The sequence below is a fragment of the Ilyonectria robusta genome, assembly GCF_021365365.1.
Source record: "Ilyonectria robusta strain PMI_751 chromosome Unknown BGZ61scaffold_2, whole genome shotgun sequence".
NCBI lineage: Eukaryota > Fungi > Ascomycota > Sordariomycetes > Hypocreales > Nectriaceae > Ilyonectria > Ilyonectria robusta.
This window is the reverse complement of record NW_025764436.1, coordinates 2302055-2322144: the sequence shown is the minus strand read 5'-3', so window position 1 is coordinate 2322144 and position 20090 is coordinate 2302055. Positions and strand designations below refer to the sequence as shown.

At 49.8% G+C, this 20090-nt stretch overlaps 6 protein-coding genes across 6 annotated transcripts; 3 read left to right on the top strand and 3 right to left on the bottom strand.

Annotated features, from left to right (window-relative positions):
- Positions 1-342: 342 nt before the first annotated feature.
- On the top strand, positions 343-1468 carry BGZ61DRAFT_527127 (uncharacterized protein; the record flags this gene model as incomplete). The annotated part of the gene is made up of 2 exons (XM_046253064.1): positions 343-580; positions 645-1468. 2 exons carry the CDS (start codon positions 343-345, stop codon positions 1466-1468), a joined length of 1062 nt encoding a protein of 353 aa, XP_046110929.1.
- A 2319-nt stretch (positions 1469-3787) lies between these two features.
- BGZ61DRAFT_410695 (pectin lyase fold/virulence factor) lies at positions 3788-5624 on the bottom strand. Its single transcript, XM_046243246.1, has one exon. The coding sequence runs from the start codon at positions 5413-5415 to the stop codon at positions 3895-3897; it is 1521 nt and encodes a 506-aa protein (XP_046110928.1). The 5' UTR covers positions 5416-5624; the 3' UTR covers positions 3788-3894.
- A 1902-nt stretch (positions 5625-7526) lies between these two features.
- On the bottom strand, positions 7527-8692 carry BGZ61DRAFT_472499 (uncharacterized protein; the record flags this gene model as incomplete). The annotated part of the gene is made up of 3 exons (XM_046248346.1): positions 7527-8400; positions 8456-8583; positions 8636-8692. 3 exons carry the CDS (start codon positions 8690-8692, stop codon positions 7527-7529), a joined length of 1059 nt encoding a protein of 352 aa, XP_046110927.1.
- Positions 8693-9263: 571 nt separating this feature from the next.
- BGZ61DRAFT_583949 (uncharacterized protein) lies at positions 9264-10312 on the top strand (the record flags this gene model as incomplete). Its single annotated transcript, XM_046256345.1, has 2 exons — positions 9264-9389; positions 9477-10312. The coding sequence occupies 2 exons, from the start codon at positions 9264-9266 to the stop codon at positions 10215-10217; spliced, it is 867 nt and encodes a 288-aa protein (XP_046110926.1). The 3' UTR covers positions 10218-10312.
- A 2804-nt stretch (positions 10313-13116) lies between these two features.
- Positions 13117-15861, bottom strand: BGZ61DRAFT_489890 (uncharacterized protein; the record flags this gene model as incomplete). The annotated part of the gene is made up of 9 exons (XM_046250269.1): positions 13117-13172; positions 13279-13438; positions 13558-13659; positions 13722-13926; positions 13984-14105; positions 14153-14237; positions 14323-14578; position 14815; positions 14881-15861. 9 exons carry the CDS (start codon positions 15859-15861, stop codon positions 13117-13119), a joined length of 1968 nt encoding a protein of 655 aa, XP_046110925.1.
- Positions 15862-16324: 463 nt separating this feature from the next.
- Positions 16325-18422, top strand: BGZ61DRAFT_441597 (uncharacterized protein; the record flags this gene model as incomplete). Its single annotated transcript, XM_046244605.1, has 3 exons — positions 16325-16862; positions 16927-17707; positions 17761-18422. Coding segments are annotated over exons 1-3 (1831 nt in total), but the record flags the coding sequence as incomplete, so codon positions are not given.
- Positions 18423-20090: the final 1668 nt, after the last annotated feature.

The window sequence follows — 20090 nt, the reverse complement described above, 5'->3', positions numbered from 1 at the left end:
ACGCCTTACGGTCCGCTCGTATCCGCGGCCAAGTGCTGAAAGAGGCGTGCGCGTGACTGATGCTAGACTGGGCGCCAAAGAACAAGGGGATAATGTGAAGCCGTGGCATAGCTATGAAATGAAATGCACTTCAATATGTGTATTGCATATATACCACGTATTTGACCCCTGATATCGTTATAGACTTCGTCCATAGGATATCCTGCAAAGGTATAGAAAGGACGAGAACCCCATATTCACAGGGCTGCATTATTTCATTCTAGGCCTTAACCTTATATTTTAAATTCTCTTCTCACGCGGCTAGCACATCAACATACCAGCTTGCGCTTTTCTGACTTTGCCATGCATTGCCTCATGCTACTCGCTGGCTTCCTCGCCACTCTAATCGGAAATGGCTTGGCCGATGAGTTTATTCCCGGGTTTATTTCCCCGCCAAATTCACCCAGTAACCCCGTATACACAGTCGGGGATAGCATAGATTTCGAATGGGTGGGTATGAGTGGCACAAACGTCGGAGTTCTCATGTGGCAGCAGTCCCCTGAACCGAGCGTGTCCGGCGGTAACAGCATTTCGCTTCTATGTAAGTGCAACCAAAAACCCTGGGTCTCCATGGAATGGACAATGCGCCTAACTGCAATATACAGCGGACTCCTCGTCGACAAGACTCACATGGAAAGTCTCACGAGACTGGCTCGTGGACATCGACGACGACGAAACTGTGGTAGCCTTCCTCGCATTGTACCAATCTGGATCCACCAGCGAAGAATTTCGCAGTCATTCATTCAACATCAGTGCCCTCGCGGACACTCCCTCTGACAAACCTAAGCCCTCCTCATCTGACGAGGTCACTTCTTCCACCGCGGGGGAAAACGAACCGAAATCAACTCAAGAAGCATTGACAGAGACTATGGTGAATGAGGCTACCAGAACGAACGCTGCTCCCACGAATGCCGCAACAACTGACGCAGCTGGCGGTGCGACCACAGCTGCCTTGACTGCTAGCGACACCAGCTCTGAAGAAACATCGTCATCGACAGCGAAATCATCCCCAGAAGAACCTTCTGACTCGACATTGTCTACTGAAAAAATCGCAGGCATTGTAGTCGGTTTGATCGTCAGTGTGATCTCAGCGCTGGGTGGAATCTCATTCGTCAGAAGAAGAAAGAAGCGTGCGGTCGAGGAGGCTGATCCTGAGATCAAGTTGCAGCCTCAGCAGCAGAGCAGTCAAACTGGTCAGAACACTCAGAGCACCCATATTCACATCCTACCACCAGCCACGGTACCTGGCCATTTGGTGCAACCCCCTACGTCGTGGAATGACCCGCCTGTTCAAAGCCAGTCTGGGAATACACCCCCTCCTCAAAGATGGACTCACTCATCTCAGCAATCATCGGCTGAGATCGGCGATTCCCCCGAGTATCGCCCAAGCCACGGTCACGGTAACTCAGGAGTCCACGAGGCACCTTAATTACACAGTTCAGGGACCAGACAGCATTGGGAAGTTACTTGAAAATTCGACTTGGCAAGATGATGGAACTGGAATCGGTATGGAAGCGTGGGCTACTGTTTATTCGAATATTGAGTTTTGTATTTATTTGGTTTTTATTGAAATTATCCTCGTCTTGTCCACCTAAGAGGGAGTAATATATAGGTACTCAAGAAGTGATAACACATTTCCGTTGCACGCCTCCCTACCAGACTCATCATTGAGGTTGGGCACCCAAAATACCCTCCCGTTGCTAATTTAACTTCTGTCTGCTCCCTCAAGCTGAGCAAGCTGCCGGCGCAAGGTAAAAGAAAAAGACAGTTTTATCTACAATTCGAGAATTTCCTACACAATGCATCCACAATGACCAAACATCAAGCTTTTTACCTTGGAAAAGTCAAACCTGTATGAATATATAAGCAGCTAGTTGCCCCAAGAAGCCGAGCCCTGACTCTTTCCCTCCCTCACACATCATCTTTTCCATCAAGCAGTAATAACGCCTTCTTCTACACCAACAAGACCCCTCGTTGGCTCGGCTGACTCAACAAGCTCAAATGCCATCGAATACAAAACCTTCAAAGCAAGCCTTACACACACCACAACCAACCATCACACCAGCTTTCAACCAAAGATGTCTGCTTCATTCCGCCTCACAATACAGACCGGCGAGGTATCTCCGGATAACCGCTATACCAATAGCTTCCGATTTGACATATCAAGAGGTTAGGGTGCCCTAGTACACACATCCAACCACTCAACCAACCACTCAACTAACTACTACACCAACCGAAAATGTCTTTCCGTCCCACACTACAGACTGATGGAGTCTCTCCCAATCATCACTATACTCATAGCTTTCATTTCGATCTACCTCACTGAATCCTAAGTGACACAACTCTTATTCCGAAGCTGCAAATTGCAGCTGAAAAGTCCGGGCTCAAATCGATTTGACCTAAATGATGTGATTCAGGTCGACCCGACTCTGATGCCAAAGCTACAAGTCGCAGCTCGAAAAGTGCGGCCCCAAAGATCTCAAAGACGTCCAAATTGGCCGACCCAACGATACACACCTAGCTCAGATTCAGAGCTGGCCGGTCTGGATATAGCTTTACGACGCTGGGTAACCGCAGAGCTAGGCTGTCCTCAGACCCTAGTCCGGAACTGCCAAGGGAATACAATTCCTCCAGCAGAAAGGGATTCATTGAGACCTCGTGTGGTACTAACTACACAGCATGAATCATGCATCTGATGGACCATGTCATGCTGATCAACTTTCAGCCGAAGAATTGACATATGAAACCCAAGGGAACCTACTATATAGAGGGATGTTGCGGTTCCCTCTCTTATATATCACCTTTAGCTGCATGATCCATGCTGTGTAGCTACGAATCCGCAAGCTCTCAAGGAATTGTATTCCTTTGGCAGTTCGGAACTAGGGTCTGAAGACAGCCTAGCTTTGCGGTTACCCAGAGTCGTAAAGCTATATCTAGACCGGCCAGCTCTCGAATTATAGCAGCTAAATACTAGCAGCTACGACAGTCACTTCAGGAGCCAGTTTCGGGCACCCCAATTGAATTGCAATGTAATTTGATCAATCTACTTGGATTCATTAAAATTTTCCCAAAGAGTGTGTGCAGAGTTTTCCCGCAGTTTTTAGAAGACGAAGAGAGTACTGTTTGACTTAACTATATGCTCGGAAGTCGTACCGACGGCATAATAAACAGTTCCCACGATGCTGTTTTCTGTGTCGTAAATTATCGGCTCTGCATTGTAGAGCGGTCCATTGTGGTGGCTGATTTGACAACGCTGGCTGAGCAGCCAGGGACCACAAGTACAATGTAACAGCTTACCTGATGCAACGCTTGACAAAGTTGTTCCAAGAACTTAGCGCTCCCTGCATCACTCGTTTTGTCTGTACTTCCTGTCTACCCGAGGCTATGCTGACCTATTAGACACCTCATACAGTTGAACAACTTTCAGCAGCGGATGGAACAGGTGTTAAGTGGACTCAGACACAAATTAGACTTGCAGACTTCTAGACTCTTTTATAACTTTTGTACTCTTCACACAGCTCCACTATTCGCACATCAAAAACCAGAAGAGGTATCAAACAGGATGGATCGGTTGAGATAGCTTGTTAGCGATGGAAGATCTTGTCTTTTCTGTCCAACAAGTAGGAAGGCTAGCTATTTATCCCTAGGGATCGTGATGCCATCGGAACGGAGACTCCGAGCCGGCAGTTAGCTTCCTTCCTAAGACCCGTTCATCTGACAAGAGAGAAGACAAAATATTACGGAAATTCGCTTCTTTAGATAATTACATGCGCACCGTTATAATATGTACACTAAATGTGATCCTCACGTCCCCCATTGGCATAGAGTGGGCTGGCCGCTCTGGATTAGACTCCTCTAGTGTCTGTGTCGAAGGGCCCTCTTTGCCCTCCTCGTAGCGGAGCTAACACACTGCGAGTACCAGTCGTTTTGGGCGACACACGAAGTTCCAGCGGCGCACTTGGTGGCGCCGGTCCAGTTGCTGCCACCGCACTGTCCCCACTGCTGGACTTCTTCACCGGAAGCAGTCTCGGCAGCCGCGGCTGCTTCAGTAGTAGTAGCCGCGGCGGCGGCCTCTTCCTGAGCCACGGGAGTCTCAACCACGGCGGCGGCGGTAGTCTCCACAGGAGATTCCACAACAGCGGCAGCAGTGGTTTCAACAACAGCAGAGGGAGTGGTGGCGGTGGCCTCGGATCCAGTGTTACCAGAGGAAGTGCCCGAGCCGAGGTTCGAGGGACCAGCGTTGGCGCTGACAAGGCTGGCGACTTCACTAGCAGCAACAGCGTCGACGAGATAGTCCGCAAGGCTGGACCACGTCGACAGGGCGCTGGTGCCAGAGAGAGCGGGCCAGTCACCACTGCTCGAGTCAACACTGTTAACGACACAAGCGCGGCCAATGTAGGACTCGCAAGCGCTGGCAGCGGAATCATCGGCAACGTTGTAGATGGTAGAAACCGACGCGCCGCTCTCGGTAATGGGAGTAGTCACAGACTCGAACACATTGCCCTCGAGGATAGCGGTAACGCCAGTGTACGCATCGAAAGCATGGCCTGCCATGTTGCTGAAGTAGTTGTTGGAGGCCTGGAAAGTGCCGCTCACGCCGTCAGCACCGAGCTTCGGGGCTCGTCCAGAGACATCGTGGAAGTAGTTCCTGTCCAGAGTGACCTGATCACCGTCGGCAATGAACATCATAGTCCAGTAATGGTCGTTGTTGCAAGATGCGGAGGTGGTGGTGACACCATCAAACTCGTTGTTCGACAGGGTCAGACGGGAACCAGTGTAGTGGGAGACGACGAACTGGCGGCCAATCAAGGAGAATTTGCAGTGGTCAACCCAGACACCGTCGTTGCCACCTCGCAGCTCGAGGGCATCACCACCCCAGACAATGCCGGGGTTGATGTTGGTAAACTCAACGCCCTGGATAATGACGTTGCTTGCGCCGCTCTGGATGGACAGACCCTTGCCCTTGAGAACACCTTGGCCGTTGCTGCTGATGATGCTCTTGTTGCTACCGACAGCAAGAGCGTTGGGGCCAGCAGTGTCGTAGGTAATGGAGCTGACGGCCGTGTTGTCAGAGCCGCCGCAAGAGAGATCTCCGAGATAGTATTGTCCACCTTCGGCGACGCTGCAGCTGATTCGGTCACATCCGGCCTCGGTGGCAGTGGTGCCAGTAAAGTCGTATTCCTGGTCGATAACGATGACACGGGCGGTATCATCCGAGAGCCATTCAGCGAGCTCCTCAGCGGATGAAGGGGTCGCGGCAGCAGCATCGCCACCACCAGTGACGCCAGTCGCGAATCCGTAGGCGGTACCAACGACAGACTGAGCGGATGCGGCAGACGCCGCAGCCAAAATGAGGGAGACAGATTGGATAAGCATTTTGTCGAAATGGGCGATTAAATGTAAAGACTGAACAGGCAGCGAATGATTGAAGCGAAGGGTCACTCAGGCCAGCCTAAGGTCCAATTCCAAAAGTATTGAAATAAGGAAGAGAAAGAAATGGAGTTGTCAAAAGAATGATGCGGAAAGAGATCAAGAACAGCGCTGCTTATGAGATGCTCTGTCTCTTATAGAGCGCTTCATCGTCGAATTCGATTGAAGGAAACTTTCCATCATAATTCCGAACAGGGGGTACGGGCCACCGCTGCCAAGATATTGCACAGGAGTGGTGGCCCACATGTTTCTTTACCAATTCGTCTACCCTAGTTTCAAGTTTCGCGTAAGTCTCCTCATCCTAGGTGGTTAGCCGATGAAACGCGGAGACTAAACGCGTTGATGCATGGGTCTGGCAGGTTTAAACCCTGTCCTGTACCGCAGAAGCCTGGATATAAAACAAGCACACGAAACGATGACGCGGGGATTTCTCGCATGTTAATTTCGTCCCTAATGCTGTCGGTAACTACCTACATAGAGCATAACGGCGAGCCTAACTCTCTTTGCACTCAGCCCGGTCTCGAATCAATTCCCCTCACCGCACGTGGAATAACCGTAGAAGAAACGGAAGAAACCGAATAACCGGAATAGTCCGAGTAATCCGAATAAGGCGCAGGGAAACGGTTCGCGCAAGGGCACGACGACGACCAGGCCAGTCATCCCTTTCAAGGGTTACAGTAGGAATCCAAAGCGGAAAGATTTGACGCATCAGCGCCGTCCAATCGCAACTGAAGGGGCGAACGAGACAGTGAAATGGGAGGAACCAAAAGAGATGAATATGAATGATTGCATTCTAAAACTTCTCCCAAGTCTAAAGTCAAAGATCAGAGCTCTGGTTGATGTTGTTTGCATTGTGCTCCAAGTCTGCCTCCATTCATGACCCCATTTTTCAACACTGCCAGGGGCGACTAGCGGCGTCCTCAAGCGAATACCGCGTGTACATGGATCCCATGCGCTTACATCGGCCAATGAACCAAGAATGAGCATGGTGGCTCGATCGGACACAGCGGATGAGGATTGACATGACTGTGCCTTTTCATATTATTGGTCAGGCCGCCAAAACGGCATTGGCCATCGTTACTAATGAGCCAAAAAGGCGTGTTGATACCCGTGTGATCTCTACCTGGCCTAAAAAGCTGTCATATATTTATCCGTCGCGACTCGGCTGAGCTGGTCTTGGATCCATCACTCAAGGGACAAGCTAAGCTCTTAAATCGACTCTTGACACTATTAACTTAATTATTGGCTGCTTTTCATATCTGCATGCCTTATCATGTCGACCCGAGCGCAATAAACCCTGCGGTACAACCGGGGCAACATTCTTTTCCAAGCCTAAGGAACAGGATCTTTCATGTACACGTGGACTTTTGTGTTGCTATCGAGACTCTATTCTCGTCCATTCCAATATTAGCATGTATTGACAGCGGATGAGTCGCAGCTTCGCGAATATCGTAGCTGATGAACCGACAGTTCCACATGGATATCAAAGGGGGAAGCTTGCCTTGTAGCTCAAAACAATCACACCCACACCCGCATCTCATTTAGGGTAGCAGAGATGACAGCTTGTCGCAATTCAGTTGGAAACCTGACTTCAGCAACAGAACCTTATACCCTCAACTTGATAAGAGGGACGATGTCATCACATCTCTGCTGATAAGAAACTTCAAAAGTTAGTAAGAAAATAGCGAAATCATTAGCTCTACAGACAACTCTCAGACCCAAAACTAAAGGGGAACCAACAAAATCTCAAACTTGATCTCCCCCCTTTAGCGGGCAGTGAGCGACGTGGCCTTTATTCGTCTCTATGTTCAGCTAGCCTAATACAAGATCACATTGCTTCGAAGGTCACCTTGGCCTAGCACGATGTGTTCAATACAGCGACCGGTCGAATGGATTGATGTAATATCCGGTAATTTGCACTCGGCAACTTTGCCCGACGTTACATCAAAACTACCGGGGCATTGGACGGATAAATTCTACATTTCTTCTCCGGAGACTTAACAGCCAACACAATCCTACTTAACTCGCACGATTCTTCGCCATTATCTAAGATTAGATTAGGGTGGAATGATGTACCCTGTATCCCTATTAAACTTGCATACAACTCGGCAAAGCTGTTGGTACTGTTCCTCCTCTTCGACCTCGATCATACGCCCCGCCGTTAACCGTCCGACATTAAATAATTCCAGTTGGCGTGAGGCATTGGCTGTTAACATGATGCAAACTCGAGTGTCTGAAATACGCTGGGCAAACATCGCCATGCCTAAGAGTGCCTGTATTGAAAGCAAGCTCGGGTCTTGCAGTATGAGCTCAGGAATTACCGTGATGGCATTCTGGTAAAATCCATGGGCGATATCAGACAACTCAGCCTCCGAGCCAGGAGCTATTTTAAACCGGGCCGCAAGGGCAATGATGGCATTGACAAAGGCCCACCTGGATGGATTCTCAGCTGGGGCAACAGAGCTGTCGGTGTATTGGGCATCGAGGAGCACCAAGAAGTTCGGTAGGTCCAACAGTTGATGCTCCGCCATGATGTCGGCAAACGAGCTTTGGACCATACGTCGCGATATATGTTGGGGCATAAGCGGCGCAAATCTTTGGGCGGTATTGACACTGCCGAGATTTCCCTTGAATGCCTTTAAGTGTGAATCGAATGCCCCTGGGAGTAGAAAGTCGGGGAATATCTGCATGCGACTTTGGATACCGACTTGTGGTCGGGATGGGTCCACCGAACCATCCCGTTGTTGCGCAATTGAATTGTTTATAACAAGTCCGTAATATGCCGGTGCAGGTTTTGGTATTTCTGTCAATGGTGTGGCCGGAACAGTGGATTCACCCTTCTCGTCTTGACTTGAGCTGTTGCCGTTGTCTAGTGGCTGAGAAGATGATGACAATGGCGCCACTCCCTCTGCCGCTTCAGAATTCTTCTTTCTAGGAGCAAGTCAGCTAGTCTAGACGGATAAATTCAAGTGGGCCATGGCCTTACCCTTTTCCTGGTCCTCGATATTTCCTAACCGGCGCGTAGGTGCATTCAGCGTCACGCGTGACGCAGTTGCCGCACTGAGGCGTTTCGCCATTGCACCGGATCTTACGAGCCTTACAGCGGACGCACGCCTGTGAACGTCAGAGGGAACGAGACACTTCCAGGATAAACGAAAAGCCTTACGATAAGGATCCTGGAAGACCCGGCGGGCGTTGCTTCTGCCTTCTTCGAGCGATCCATGATGGTGTGGATGATTAGTTGCCTGATTTGCATCCGTTTCTTGATGGGCCACAGAAGAGGCACCACTGCCAGTTCTCCTCAACTGAGGTGGCTTCAAAATGATAAGGTAATCCTCGGAAGCAAAAATTGTGTCCGATATACGCTACATTTCCATTGGTCAGGATGGTGTCTTACGGTGATCCGGACATAATTCCTCACACATTTGTTTCCGTTCCTTCTCAATATCCCTGCAAGGTCTCCACAGGGGATTACTCTAGGCTGGGGATAAGATGTCAACGACGGAATCAAATCTGACAAATTCATTCGGGGTGTCTCGGGTTTCGAGCTGGAGCGATCGGTGAGCTGTGGAACCAAGGAATGCTCCCATCTGACCAGAGCTATTGATGCATTGCATTATAAAAGACCTCTTCTCCGCTACATAAGCTGCCGATTGAATGTCCACCACCTTCATCACTCGACGCATGTGCATAACACTTGAACCCTCGGTAACTTACTACAATCAGAAGACAGCAATTCCTACATCAGCGACCTCACTTACACACGCGAGACCGATCTTCTCTTTGGAACCACAATGTCTCTCTTATCGCGGGGAAACGACGCTCTCAATATTAACCCTCCAGCGGGAGTGGACGATGCCCTATCTCAGGCTGGGTCAGACTGGCTCTGGGCTGTCACGGCCATCTACATAATCTCATTCGTAAGCCCTTCATTCGCTTTACATGATCGCAGATCCTAGAAGGAGCATTTGTTTCACGATCATAAACTGACTTCTCTTGCTCTGTAGATTGGCCTCCTAGTCCTTTGCTTCACTACCCCCGAAAGTGACCGAGTGTTCCACTACCTCTTCACATGTGTCCTCCTGGCCGGCTCTGTTACCTACTACGCCCAGGCTTCCGATCTGGGCTGGAGCGCTATCGATCAGGTTGGCGACGGCTCATCCCGACAGATCTTCTACGCAAGATACATAAACTGGGTCGTTGCATTTCCGTCCATCACCTTAGCGCTCGGCATGCTATCGGACGTCTCGTGGACCACAATCTTCTGTAACATCTTTATTTCATGGTTCTGGGTCCTCACCTACCTCGTCGCGGCTTACACCACCACTGTCTACAAGTGGGGATTCTTCACCTTTGGCACGTTCTCGTGGATCATCCTCGCCATGAGCACCCTTAACGAAAGCTACGAGGCGGCTTCACGCGTGGGTGTCGGCCGGGATTACATCACTCTGGCTGGATGGACCAACCTGTTGTGGCTACTATACCCCATCGCATTCGGCTTGAGCGACGGCGGTAACCGAATCGACGTTACCGGCAGCTTCATTTTCTTCGGAATCCTCGATGTACTGCTGGTTCCCGTCTGGATTTTCGCCTTTTTATACATGGCACGCAACTGGGACTATAAAAAACTCAACCTTGCCTTCAGCGAGTCTCGGAGTGGCACACACAGCGGAACCTCCTTGGGTAATAAGACGGCACCGGCTACAGGGACCATCCCAGCCTCTGGTCACACCACCTCTGATGTATAAGTGGCTCAATAGAGGGTGCTAATAGGAAGACCTGGACATCCATTTGTGCAACCTTTGTCGGGTGTTTGCTCGATAGATCTGCTTGAGAATCTCGGCCGACATCTGGATTTATTGAGACTATGATTGGAACTGGTCTTGATATATTTTTGACGGTCGGGTATCGCAAAACTTATATTTGCAAGAAATGATGTTCAGTTCCCGGTTCCGTCGGATTATTGACTACGTTCATTTTCCAAGCTTGGAGGAGCCTCGCAGCCTCGCAGCCTCGCAGCCTGGATCTCAGCACCCTCGCTCCAAGTTGTGAGGTCATTCAAGACCTGACCGTCTCTCTTTCTAGATATTTACGCCATAGGCGGTTTCAATTAACAGTATTATTTCCTTTGGCCTGCTTTACGTAAAAGATTTACTACCAAAGACAAACCATGTGGATATGCCGTAGTGTGACACGCGAAATAGCTAGAAAACGTTGCTGGTTTTCCCGAGGCCATGGGGAGGAATGGATAAACCTAAAAGGAAAACGGAACGTAGAGTCTGGGGTAGACTTCCATACTGAGAGGCGTGTAAGTTGAGATCAGAGACTCAAGGCGTATCTCAGAGAGTTTGACAGTGTGCGTGGCTAAGTTTGATGAAGTATCGTTACTTGGGCGGAGACCCAACTTAACAAACTAGGCATGCCACTCCAGTGCCACATCTCGAGACACTGGAAGGGCTCGGATATTTTCAGGTGTCGCTTGGGACTCACCCCGGCTCTAGCTCAATCAATACAATGCTTCGGATCATCTGGGGCAACCGGCCTTGGCTCTCGACGCCGAGTGTACCATGGCCTCTCAATACGGCAGAAGGGAGACGTGGCAAACCGCAAAGGTAGCGTCCCTATTAAGAACCAAGGTCCTGAATAGAGTCCACAGTTGCTATATACCTCTCTGCTCAACCTTCTCAACCCCTGCGGCCCACTTTGAGTTCGAGCAACCTTGAGCGAAAAAACATCCGTCTCTAAAGTGACGGGTATAAATTGAAGAAGGCCGTTCAAATTCCACCGTTCTCCACTCTCTCGTTGAATCATTCAAATCTCCCATCAAAACACCGGCCATTCCTCCGTTCAAATCACTCGGGCACTAAATCAAGGAAATCCACCAGCTGATTCCATCTGCGACATACCGTAATCGCCTTCCAGCAATACGCCAGCTTATCACTTCAACTCCAGAGATATTGGAGTATCCAGCGTCCCAGACCCAAGGTCGACACCGAGAGAAGCTACCAAAATGGATCCTTTCAAGAAGCTACCACCGGAGGTCCGTCTACATATCTTCATTTGTCTACGGACTCGTTCGAAACTCTCCATTCTACCGTTCGTACAAGCCTCCCCCACTATGCTCCAACAATACATTACATCAAAACTATACATTATCAGATCATCTCTTGCTACTGACCTTGATTATGATATGATTCAAGATGCCATGAGAATTATTCTGTTCCCCGTTTGGCAAATTAATGTTCCCCCTTTGGAGTCCAGTGACAACATGTCTCCTTCGTGGCTGGCACAACAGCTGTCCAATCCATTCAAGAAACGTGGACGTATCGAAAATATCGACAAATTGCATAGCCGACTATTACTATTTATCGAGGACTATCTTACTAAGGCTACTGCAGAATATCCACCTCGGGAGTATCGCTGCCTTCCTCGCTTGTCATCAAACCACTTGGTATTATGAGACGAGACTCAAGCAACACGTGAGCTGACACGGATGGCCGCTTTTACGGCCTCTTCGCTCGCCGGCTCAACGTTGGCTCAGCTGATTATCAGCCCCCTCGGCCCCCTATCAGCTCGCATCAGCTCTAGGCCCTCAACTTCTGGGTCTTTTCCGTTACCCCATCTAACTCTCACAAACATAATGGTAACCTAAACTGGGGAGTTAACCTGGGATCCCATTTTTGGGACCAGGATCTCAGTTTTTGATTCTTTGTTGAAAGCCCTGGAACTTAGCTGTGATTGAATACTCTCGTGTCTGGAAGCAGTGGGCTCCAATGTAGACATCCTCGCTCTTAAGAACTTACTGCATGGTGTTAACAAATAATCCATATATGCCCATGGAATAACTCCCCTCGTTCGCGCCTGGGTCTTTACCTGGTATTTAGACTCGACTTTACCCGTCAACCTACCTAATACCATTGCAAAGCCATCCCGAAATTACAGATAGCGGCAGCAAAAAAAGCGAAAACGCCAATAAAGATAGGCAGATGTATGATTACGAGCCAATAAAGTTTTTAGGGGAAGAAGAGTTGGTGACTTGCTGAGATAGGAGGTCTAAGAGTATTTAAATTCCTCCTTTCAGTTGATTCTATATTTGGGTTGACATCTGTGAATATTCGCTTAGCCGGGTGAGGGCTGACAATGATGACCTTTTGTTTATTGCTTAGCTCACCAATTCGCAGTTGTTAACAATGGCAGAAGTGGCTGCATTTCCTACAGTTGCAGCGCTATTAAAGCCACAGCATTCAATTTTAACCCGAGATTCATAAATTGAACTCCGGAGAGTCCCTGGCACGATAAGCTTAGATATAAAAGAGGAGAGCGCTGAAATATATGCTGAGGATTTACATGTTTTGTAAGGAAATTATTTATTTTAATAAATTTTAAGGAATTGTTGGAAGACGACCCTGTATTACGAAACCTCTGATAGACTGATATCCTGACCTTAGTCAGAAGGGGGGTCTGATAACCCCTGTTCCAGCCGGTCCGGATGACCGGCACAAGCAAGGATCATCATCATCACTGCTTTGAACACTATCCATTTGATCAAATTGACCGTAACGGATCCATCAGGAAGCTATTTTCGTGAAATAACTATGACTATATGCCGTGGGCACTAATTTGAGCCAGGAAAGACAGCAAGCTCCATCATTTAACGCCAGGGCGGAAACCCGACGCAATATTTATGCAGCACCTTTTACGGACTTCGTTATTATAGATGGCAATACCTAGAACAAATCAGTTCCCAGGCCTTCAGCTCCGCTAACTCATCATAAAAGAAAATTTGTGCTCTGATTTTTAAGAACTTACATTGCAAGTCACGATCTATGACTTCGATGACCATGGTGTAGTTGACCCGGTAATGTCTTGTTCCAACCTTTCGCCCGTGTTCGTTGACCACAGGCTCGATAGGCCTTATGAGGCCTTGTTGACGAAGAAACGAGAAATCCACCACGATCTCACCAACTTTCTCTGCTCCTGTTCGCATGGAGACGTCAGCATTGGCACAGGAAGTGAGATGATTCAATAAATACCTTGATTGTTTGGGTGGCTCAACCTGTAATGTGAGCGAGTAGATCGGTCAGAAACATATAAAATCTCCTTGCAGATCAGCGGACGGAGTGGCCAGACGTCGAAAGTGTGGCTACAGACGAAAGGCGGGCATTGCCACTTGGAAGGGACAATATTTCCCTGGAAGATATTCGCATTTAGCACGCACGCCCTTCGTTAATGTCGGCAGAGGAGGGCTTTACCAGCTTCAGAACCCAGTCCACAGTATTCATGATGTAAGGATGTCCGTCATGAGAGTCGTAGGACGGCTTCAAACCCTCGTGCTCAGGGTATTCCTTGAAGGGTTCGGTGCGTAGGATGCCGTAGCTCGATCGGGCTTCTCTGCTTGGGCCTTGATCCTTGTTGAGTGCTCGCAGGACGGCTCCCGAGGCGACGGCGTTTACAATGCTAGGTCCATGTGCTTAGTGACGCTGGTCTAGCTTGGTAGTGATGGTTCTAACGAACTTGTATTCTGGAATTACTAGGGCGACCTGGAAACTGTGCTCGCGGCTGAATACATCCAGACGGGCTTTAAGATACTTCTGGAGAGAGATAGATGCCGCGAATCCGCCGATGAGGATCACCTTCTGTCGCAAGGTTAGCTGAGAAAAAGTGGCAAGCTTACGAAACGTACCGTGACCTTGGAGCCCTGCTCCATCGCGCCTGTGATTTGGGCTTCCATTAGTGAACCAATGCCTTTGAGGCAGCTGATAAAGATTCTCTTGATTTCGGCACTACAACCGACCACGTTAATGTCTTGAGAAACCTAAACCATTCTTAGTAGCATGTGGAATTTGAACCTACGCTGAAATTCTAACACACCCGTTCCTGAAACCTTTTTCGGGGTTGTCGCGGAGTCCAGACACGGGGAACAACTTATACGCTCCGGCCGTGTAGCAGTCAAAGGATCGTTTGACCCTGTACTCGAACTGATCGATCATAATCTTCTCGATGATGCCATCGATAGTCTCGCTACCTTGCTCAAGATATGTTTCGCTTTCAAGCAGCTGCTTCAGAAGGCCGTGGAAGCCTTCGTTGAGGTAGCTCGATCCAAAGAGGCCTCCTATTTTGGCATGAGATTTTCGTCCAGCAAGGACATTGCAATGGCTTCATCACTAGTAACTTACCATCAGGTGGAACCACCTCCCGGCTAAGCCTCAGGGGAGCTCGGCTGCTGATCTCGTACGTGTTCGCGTCGACAGTACCGCCGCCTTGGAAATTGTCAGCGTCCCTGCCATATGAACGCCTGACCTCGGCTTTTCGTACCTGCATCCAATAGGACAAACACATCGCCACACTGCAGAAATAAGTTAGTCGAATTTGGAATCCATGGGGAAGGACTCAAAAGTCCGGAATTGCTACCTGGAACCCGCGCTTCTCGGCAAGCACGTATGCAGCGGCGGCCTCGGGCTCGGAAACGATGAAGAGGTTTTCGATGCTATCATTCTGTAAATTGACGCCCCGGAAATTAGATCGTTCCATGGCAACCGCCATGCATGCTTGCATATCTCGGCAGGATTTCTGTGTCCAAATTGCAGGAACGCAGAGGACAATCTCTCTTTGATAGCTGCTGCCAAAGCCCTCATCCCGCAGTTGAGACTGAGTGTGCTTCAAGAGATGGGTTAAGAAGTCGGCGATAACGTCTAGAGGGTCTTTGATAATCTTCCTCGCTCGGAGACCGTTCAGAGTGATGCTCTGGCTTTGTCGAAGAGGCTCTGTGGCAGGGGTTTTGTCCAGCATGAGCTTGAATCGAGAAAACGGCTGGTTTGAGCTGTCCGAGTGTGTCATGGGCAGGGATCGGCGCTCATGGACCTGGTAACCCCACCGAAATTGGTCGTCATGGCTGGCCGACATACTGACGTCCCCGTCCGCGTCGGGCGAGGCTGTTGACTCTACGTCGATGCCAAAATCTGAGCCCGGAGTCCGCCCGTGGCCTGTATCCTCAACACCATTGCTGAAAGTCTGTTCCGCAGCATGCATGTCCTCCTCCTTGCGGAAATGCCGGTTCAGGGGGTACATGACTTCAGTAGGCACCTCGACCATCATTGGGTCGTTGGGGCTGAAGTTCCAACTCTCGGGATAGTTTCGAATGGAGCGGATTGAGCGCGGGTCAACCAACTCAGGCGGGCATCCTTCAGGTACAGGGACATAAGAAACAGCCGAGTATGTGGTGCCAAAGTCGACGGCTATGATGAGTCGTTTTGGTGGCGGTCCTTCGTCCAGCGCATTCAAGAGACCGGGAACGATCTGATCCGGGACCACATCGCAGTTGGTTTGCGGCTCGTGGTATTGGGGCCCATGATCCCGACCGAGGGTGGCCGTCGAAGCCCTTGAGGAGGACATCCCGATAGGTTGGAAGGGCGGGCGGGTGGTGGCTTCGGGTTGACTGGTCGAGGGCGAGCAACCTGGTTTAATAGTTGCGGTAAGTTACTATTCCTCCTTCCTAAATGGGCACGTCGCAGAGCCCCAACCACCAGGCGAACCGTTTCAAGTACGTGGCGAGGCAGAAGAGGCGTGGAATCACAGAACGTGCCAGCCAATGATTCTCAGTACTGGGGCTTGATATGCTACTTTCTGGCTCCACCGGGACAACCAACAGATGCACACCCTGGTCATTTTATCCTGGCGGCCTGTATCTCTTTGATAGGTACCTGAAAATACTTGAGATGAGAGGTGACGGAGCAGGTATCTGCTAACTGGACTGTGTACCGGCTCAAATCCGATTTGTCCCAAGCAGCCCCACAAGCATTTCCGCACTCAAAGAGATATGAGACCCAACCCTCTCTTGCCGGGTTCTTTTTTCGTCTGCAAACATTACCGCTCAAATTTCCCCTCGCAAAACCATGGCAGGGAAAGGGTCCAAGAAGGCCAGGCGGCCCCGCAAAAGAAAGCCTAACCTCCAGGCCTGGGCTAACAATGATCGCCTCCAGCTCCTGGCATATCTCAATTGGTGTGTGCAATACGAAGTCGACTTTGAGGCTACAGTGATGGGTCATTTGAAGGATATCACAGGGAAGGACTTCTCTTTCCGACAGATTCGGGACAAGCTCCGGAGAGAATGGAACAACTATGGGACATGCGACAATTTCGAAGACTTATATTCACAAGGCACAGCAGCCCTTAATCCGGCGGAAGCAGAGGACCAAGTCATCCAGCAGATGCTTGCTCGCCTCGGCTCTCCTCCTCGGTCCCGATACCTGTTGCGGCGCGCTTCATCTGCGCCCAAATCAAGATCGCGCACCTCGTCGACAGTCCGAGGGACACCGATGTCTTCAACTTTGGAAGCAGCGGGCCCGTCTCGACCCTCTAACTCTCACGATGGACTTGGAGACACTCAGAAAAGAGTACGTTATCTTCCTTAAAGCTGCTAGGGCTGGATTACCTGTATTGAGAAACTTTGTTGGATAGAAAGCCCTTAGTGCTGTGAGCAACAATCTCAACGAATGCGAGCTTGGTCGCGCATCCTCCGTCGACAAGAAAGGGGAAGCCGATCTAGACCCTGGCACGATTTCTGACAGCGAATGCTCTGAGATGACGGAACTGGGCGATACACCAGATCCCCCACTGCAGCAGCTCGACAAGGAGTTGGACTGCACGACAAAAGCACAGATGCTCGACGAGTTAGAGGCTTTACGAACCGAGCTTCTGAAGGAAAAGGCCCGCGTGTTCACACTGAGAAGCCGCCTATCAGAGACGCAGAGGGAGATGGATGAACTGCACAACAGCAGTCAGGCTGCAAACACAGGTCAATACAACTTCCGACAGCAGATTTCCTATCTCTTGGGACAACTCGAAGCCAAGGACCGCCTGTGGCAGGACACCGTAGCATTCAGAGCCGACACTTTCAGCTTCTCGAGGGATGCTATCAAACCAGAGTATAATCTGCTCTACCATGGGATCAACGAAGCAAGCTCATTCATCTGCGAGATGAGTCCCGATGAGGAGGATTTCCCTCGGCAGAGAAGCCAGTATCAGCAATCTGCACAAACCTGGGCAGTTAAAGCCTCCGGCTGGAAGTTAGAGCGTCTTCTCTCCTACAGTCACGAGGAAGGGATCCTAAAGGAGAAGCTTTTCGCATCCTTGGCCACAGCAGGGGTTTTCGAGCTCATCTTCGAATCAGTCCTTCCCGACATCTTGGCTCTCGAGTCACCTCTCCTGCATCAGTACAGAAAACATATTCGAACCAAGAGTGAGAGAGCTACTTGATATCCTCAAAACTGAAGACTAACTCCTCAATTTCAGACGGGCGGCAAGCCCTACATGAGCTCGATCTAATGGCCCTCAAGTCACTCACTTCAGAAGAGCACTTCACGAGTGAGGTTCTTCCAGAAAGAGCCAAGTCGCTCGCCGAGTTTATGATGAGGATTCTACAGCTCTTCTTGCCCCTGGAGAGTCAGGATATCGATCGCCGCTATCAACAAGAGATCTTGGGGGCCGGCAGTCTCGAGACCGTCCTAACTCAGGCCTTGCGTCTGAAACTTCATTTTGCCCTTTCTAAAGGGCGTTTCCAATTCCACTTCTTCAAGCCCGGCGTTCCCTTTGATGCCAGAAGCATGAACCAGGATACTTCGTGTACCGCAGGGTCTGGCGGCGGTAGTAAATGCAGGCAAGATGGTGTTAAGCTGTGCCTTCTCCCAGCTCTGTATTTCTTGCCGCAGGAAGAGGGAGATCATAGAGGGACACCCGAGTATCTTGAGACACACTCGAATAACACTCGTAATCATTGTCTAGCAGAGGCGAGGCCAGAAGATCTCGAGTTACTTGATATTGTAGCAAAGGGCGTCGTATTGATATAAGCGGCCCCAGGACAGCCTATGAGAGGCCAAGCAAAGGAATAGATATATACGTGCTGAATTATAGAGGTTGTCATGCAAACATTAGAGCGAGATGAACTTATATCACTGTCAGAAAGAAGCAGGACAATTAGCGGCTTGTTCTCTTGCGCTCTGTGATATTATTATCTAGAACCATGCTGAGGCGGCGTCCCAGATCTGGCCCACGCAGGGGACCCTTACGACTATACGATCCAAAAAGTGGGCTCGCTCAGGCATCTCAGCCCAAGCTCAGCCCGCCTCAGCCTGAATTCCGGGTTCCTCAGCCCGAGCTCAGCACCAGCTCAGCTTAGAGCAGCAGGAGCTCAGCTCTAGAAACGGAAATTGGTTTTGGTGTGCTTGAGTTTCGTCTCCGAGTTCGGTGGTATTTAAGGATCGGCCAGTCTGTCTTAGATTTGATGCATTCGCCCTTACAACCGGCGAACGAAGGCGACTCTTGAGGGCATTTCTACGGTATGAGCTTATTTGCAAGTTGTATCGCCTCAAACGAAAAGAACCAAAACGTCAACGGAACCTTGAGCCGCTGCTGGAATGTGGAGGCCAGATATTTCAGCCGTCAGAACGAGAGGCTATTCGCTGCGCTCACAGATATCTAACGTCTCTTTACGGGGCCTTAAACGCTCAGTACGGTGATTGCTGGCTACCGACTATCCCTAAGGGCACTTTTTACTCTTTTGAAACTACCGGCTTGCTATACCCGGACAATCTCTACGTCGATGATGCTTGTGGCTCCGACTTTGAACTGTTTCCACCACACCTAGCATGTTTTGGCTTCAATCTTGCTACAACCCTTATTCGATCCGCTACGTCCGGACAACGCAATCGAGACCGCCTTGAACAGTGGTTTTGTCTTACAAGAACATTCTCTACCACTAGGAACTATCCAGACTGGATCCTCAGCTCTTCGAGGGATACATGTTGCCAAAATGGTCCAGGTTTATATCAGAAGCTTTACCCTCGCCTTACACACGATCAACCTCTACAACAAGAGATATATCGACAGCGGGCCTGGTATTTCTTGATGACGCCAGATTCAGTTTCGGCTCAAGTCCACATTTTCCAACTTCAGACGAGCTTGACAGCCAGTCTATTGAGTTGGCGAGGATCGAGGAATGGTTCTTGAATCCTCACCCTACTAGAGCTCGGAATCGGTCACAGAAGTGGCAAGACGAGCAATGTGCGAGTGTTGACAATGACCAAAGGGACAATGATGCCCAAACTTCGGGGTTGAAGATAGAGTGCCAAACTCCACTGATTCCACTGCCTCCTGCATCCACAGGGAGAAGGTACAAAAATTTGGCTCCGTTTTGGCAATAAGTAGGACGCAAGTAGACGCTCCTGGGTGAACTTTCGCAACAGATCCGCTATCTAGGAATAAGGGGATGAGGGCTGCCTGACTAGTTTGTTGTCCTTGTTGCATAGTATGGGACACGCACGGCCACAACGTATGAAAGGGCATGACAGTGTTGTGGTGAGAAAGATCAATAGTAGTGCGTGGGAATACCTACACTTACTTATTTACTTTTCCCAAGCCTCGCATGCAAGGATGAAGACTGCACCGAGGGGAATAATTGCTCCAGCCCCGACCTTTGTCTCTCTGATGTTTGGAATCAGTGCTGGCGAGACGGCCAGTGCAATTAGTTCAATGCCGCTGCTACGCTGGGCCGCTATCATGCGACAATGGGCAGTGCAGCGACGGCTTCCCTTTCAACGTCTTCGACCTGTGTTTTATCGCGACTG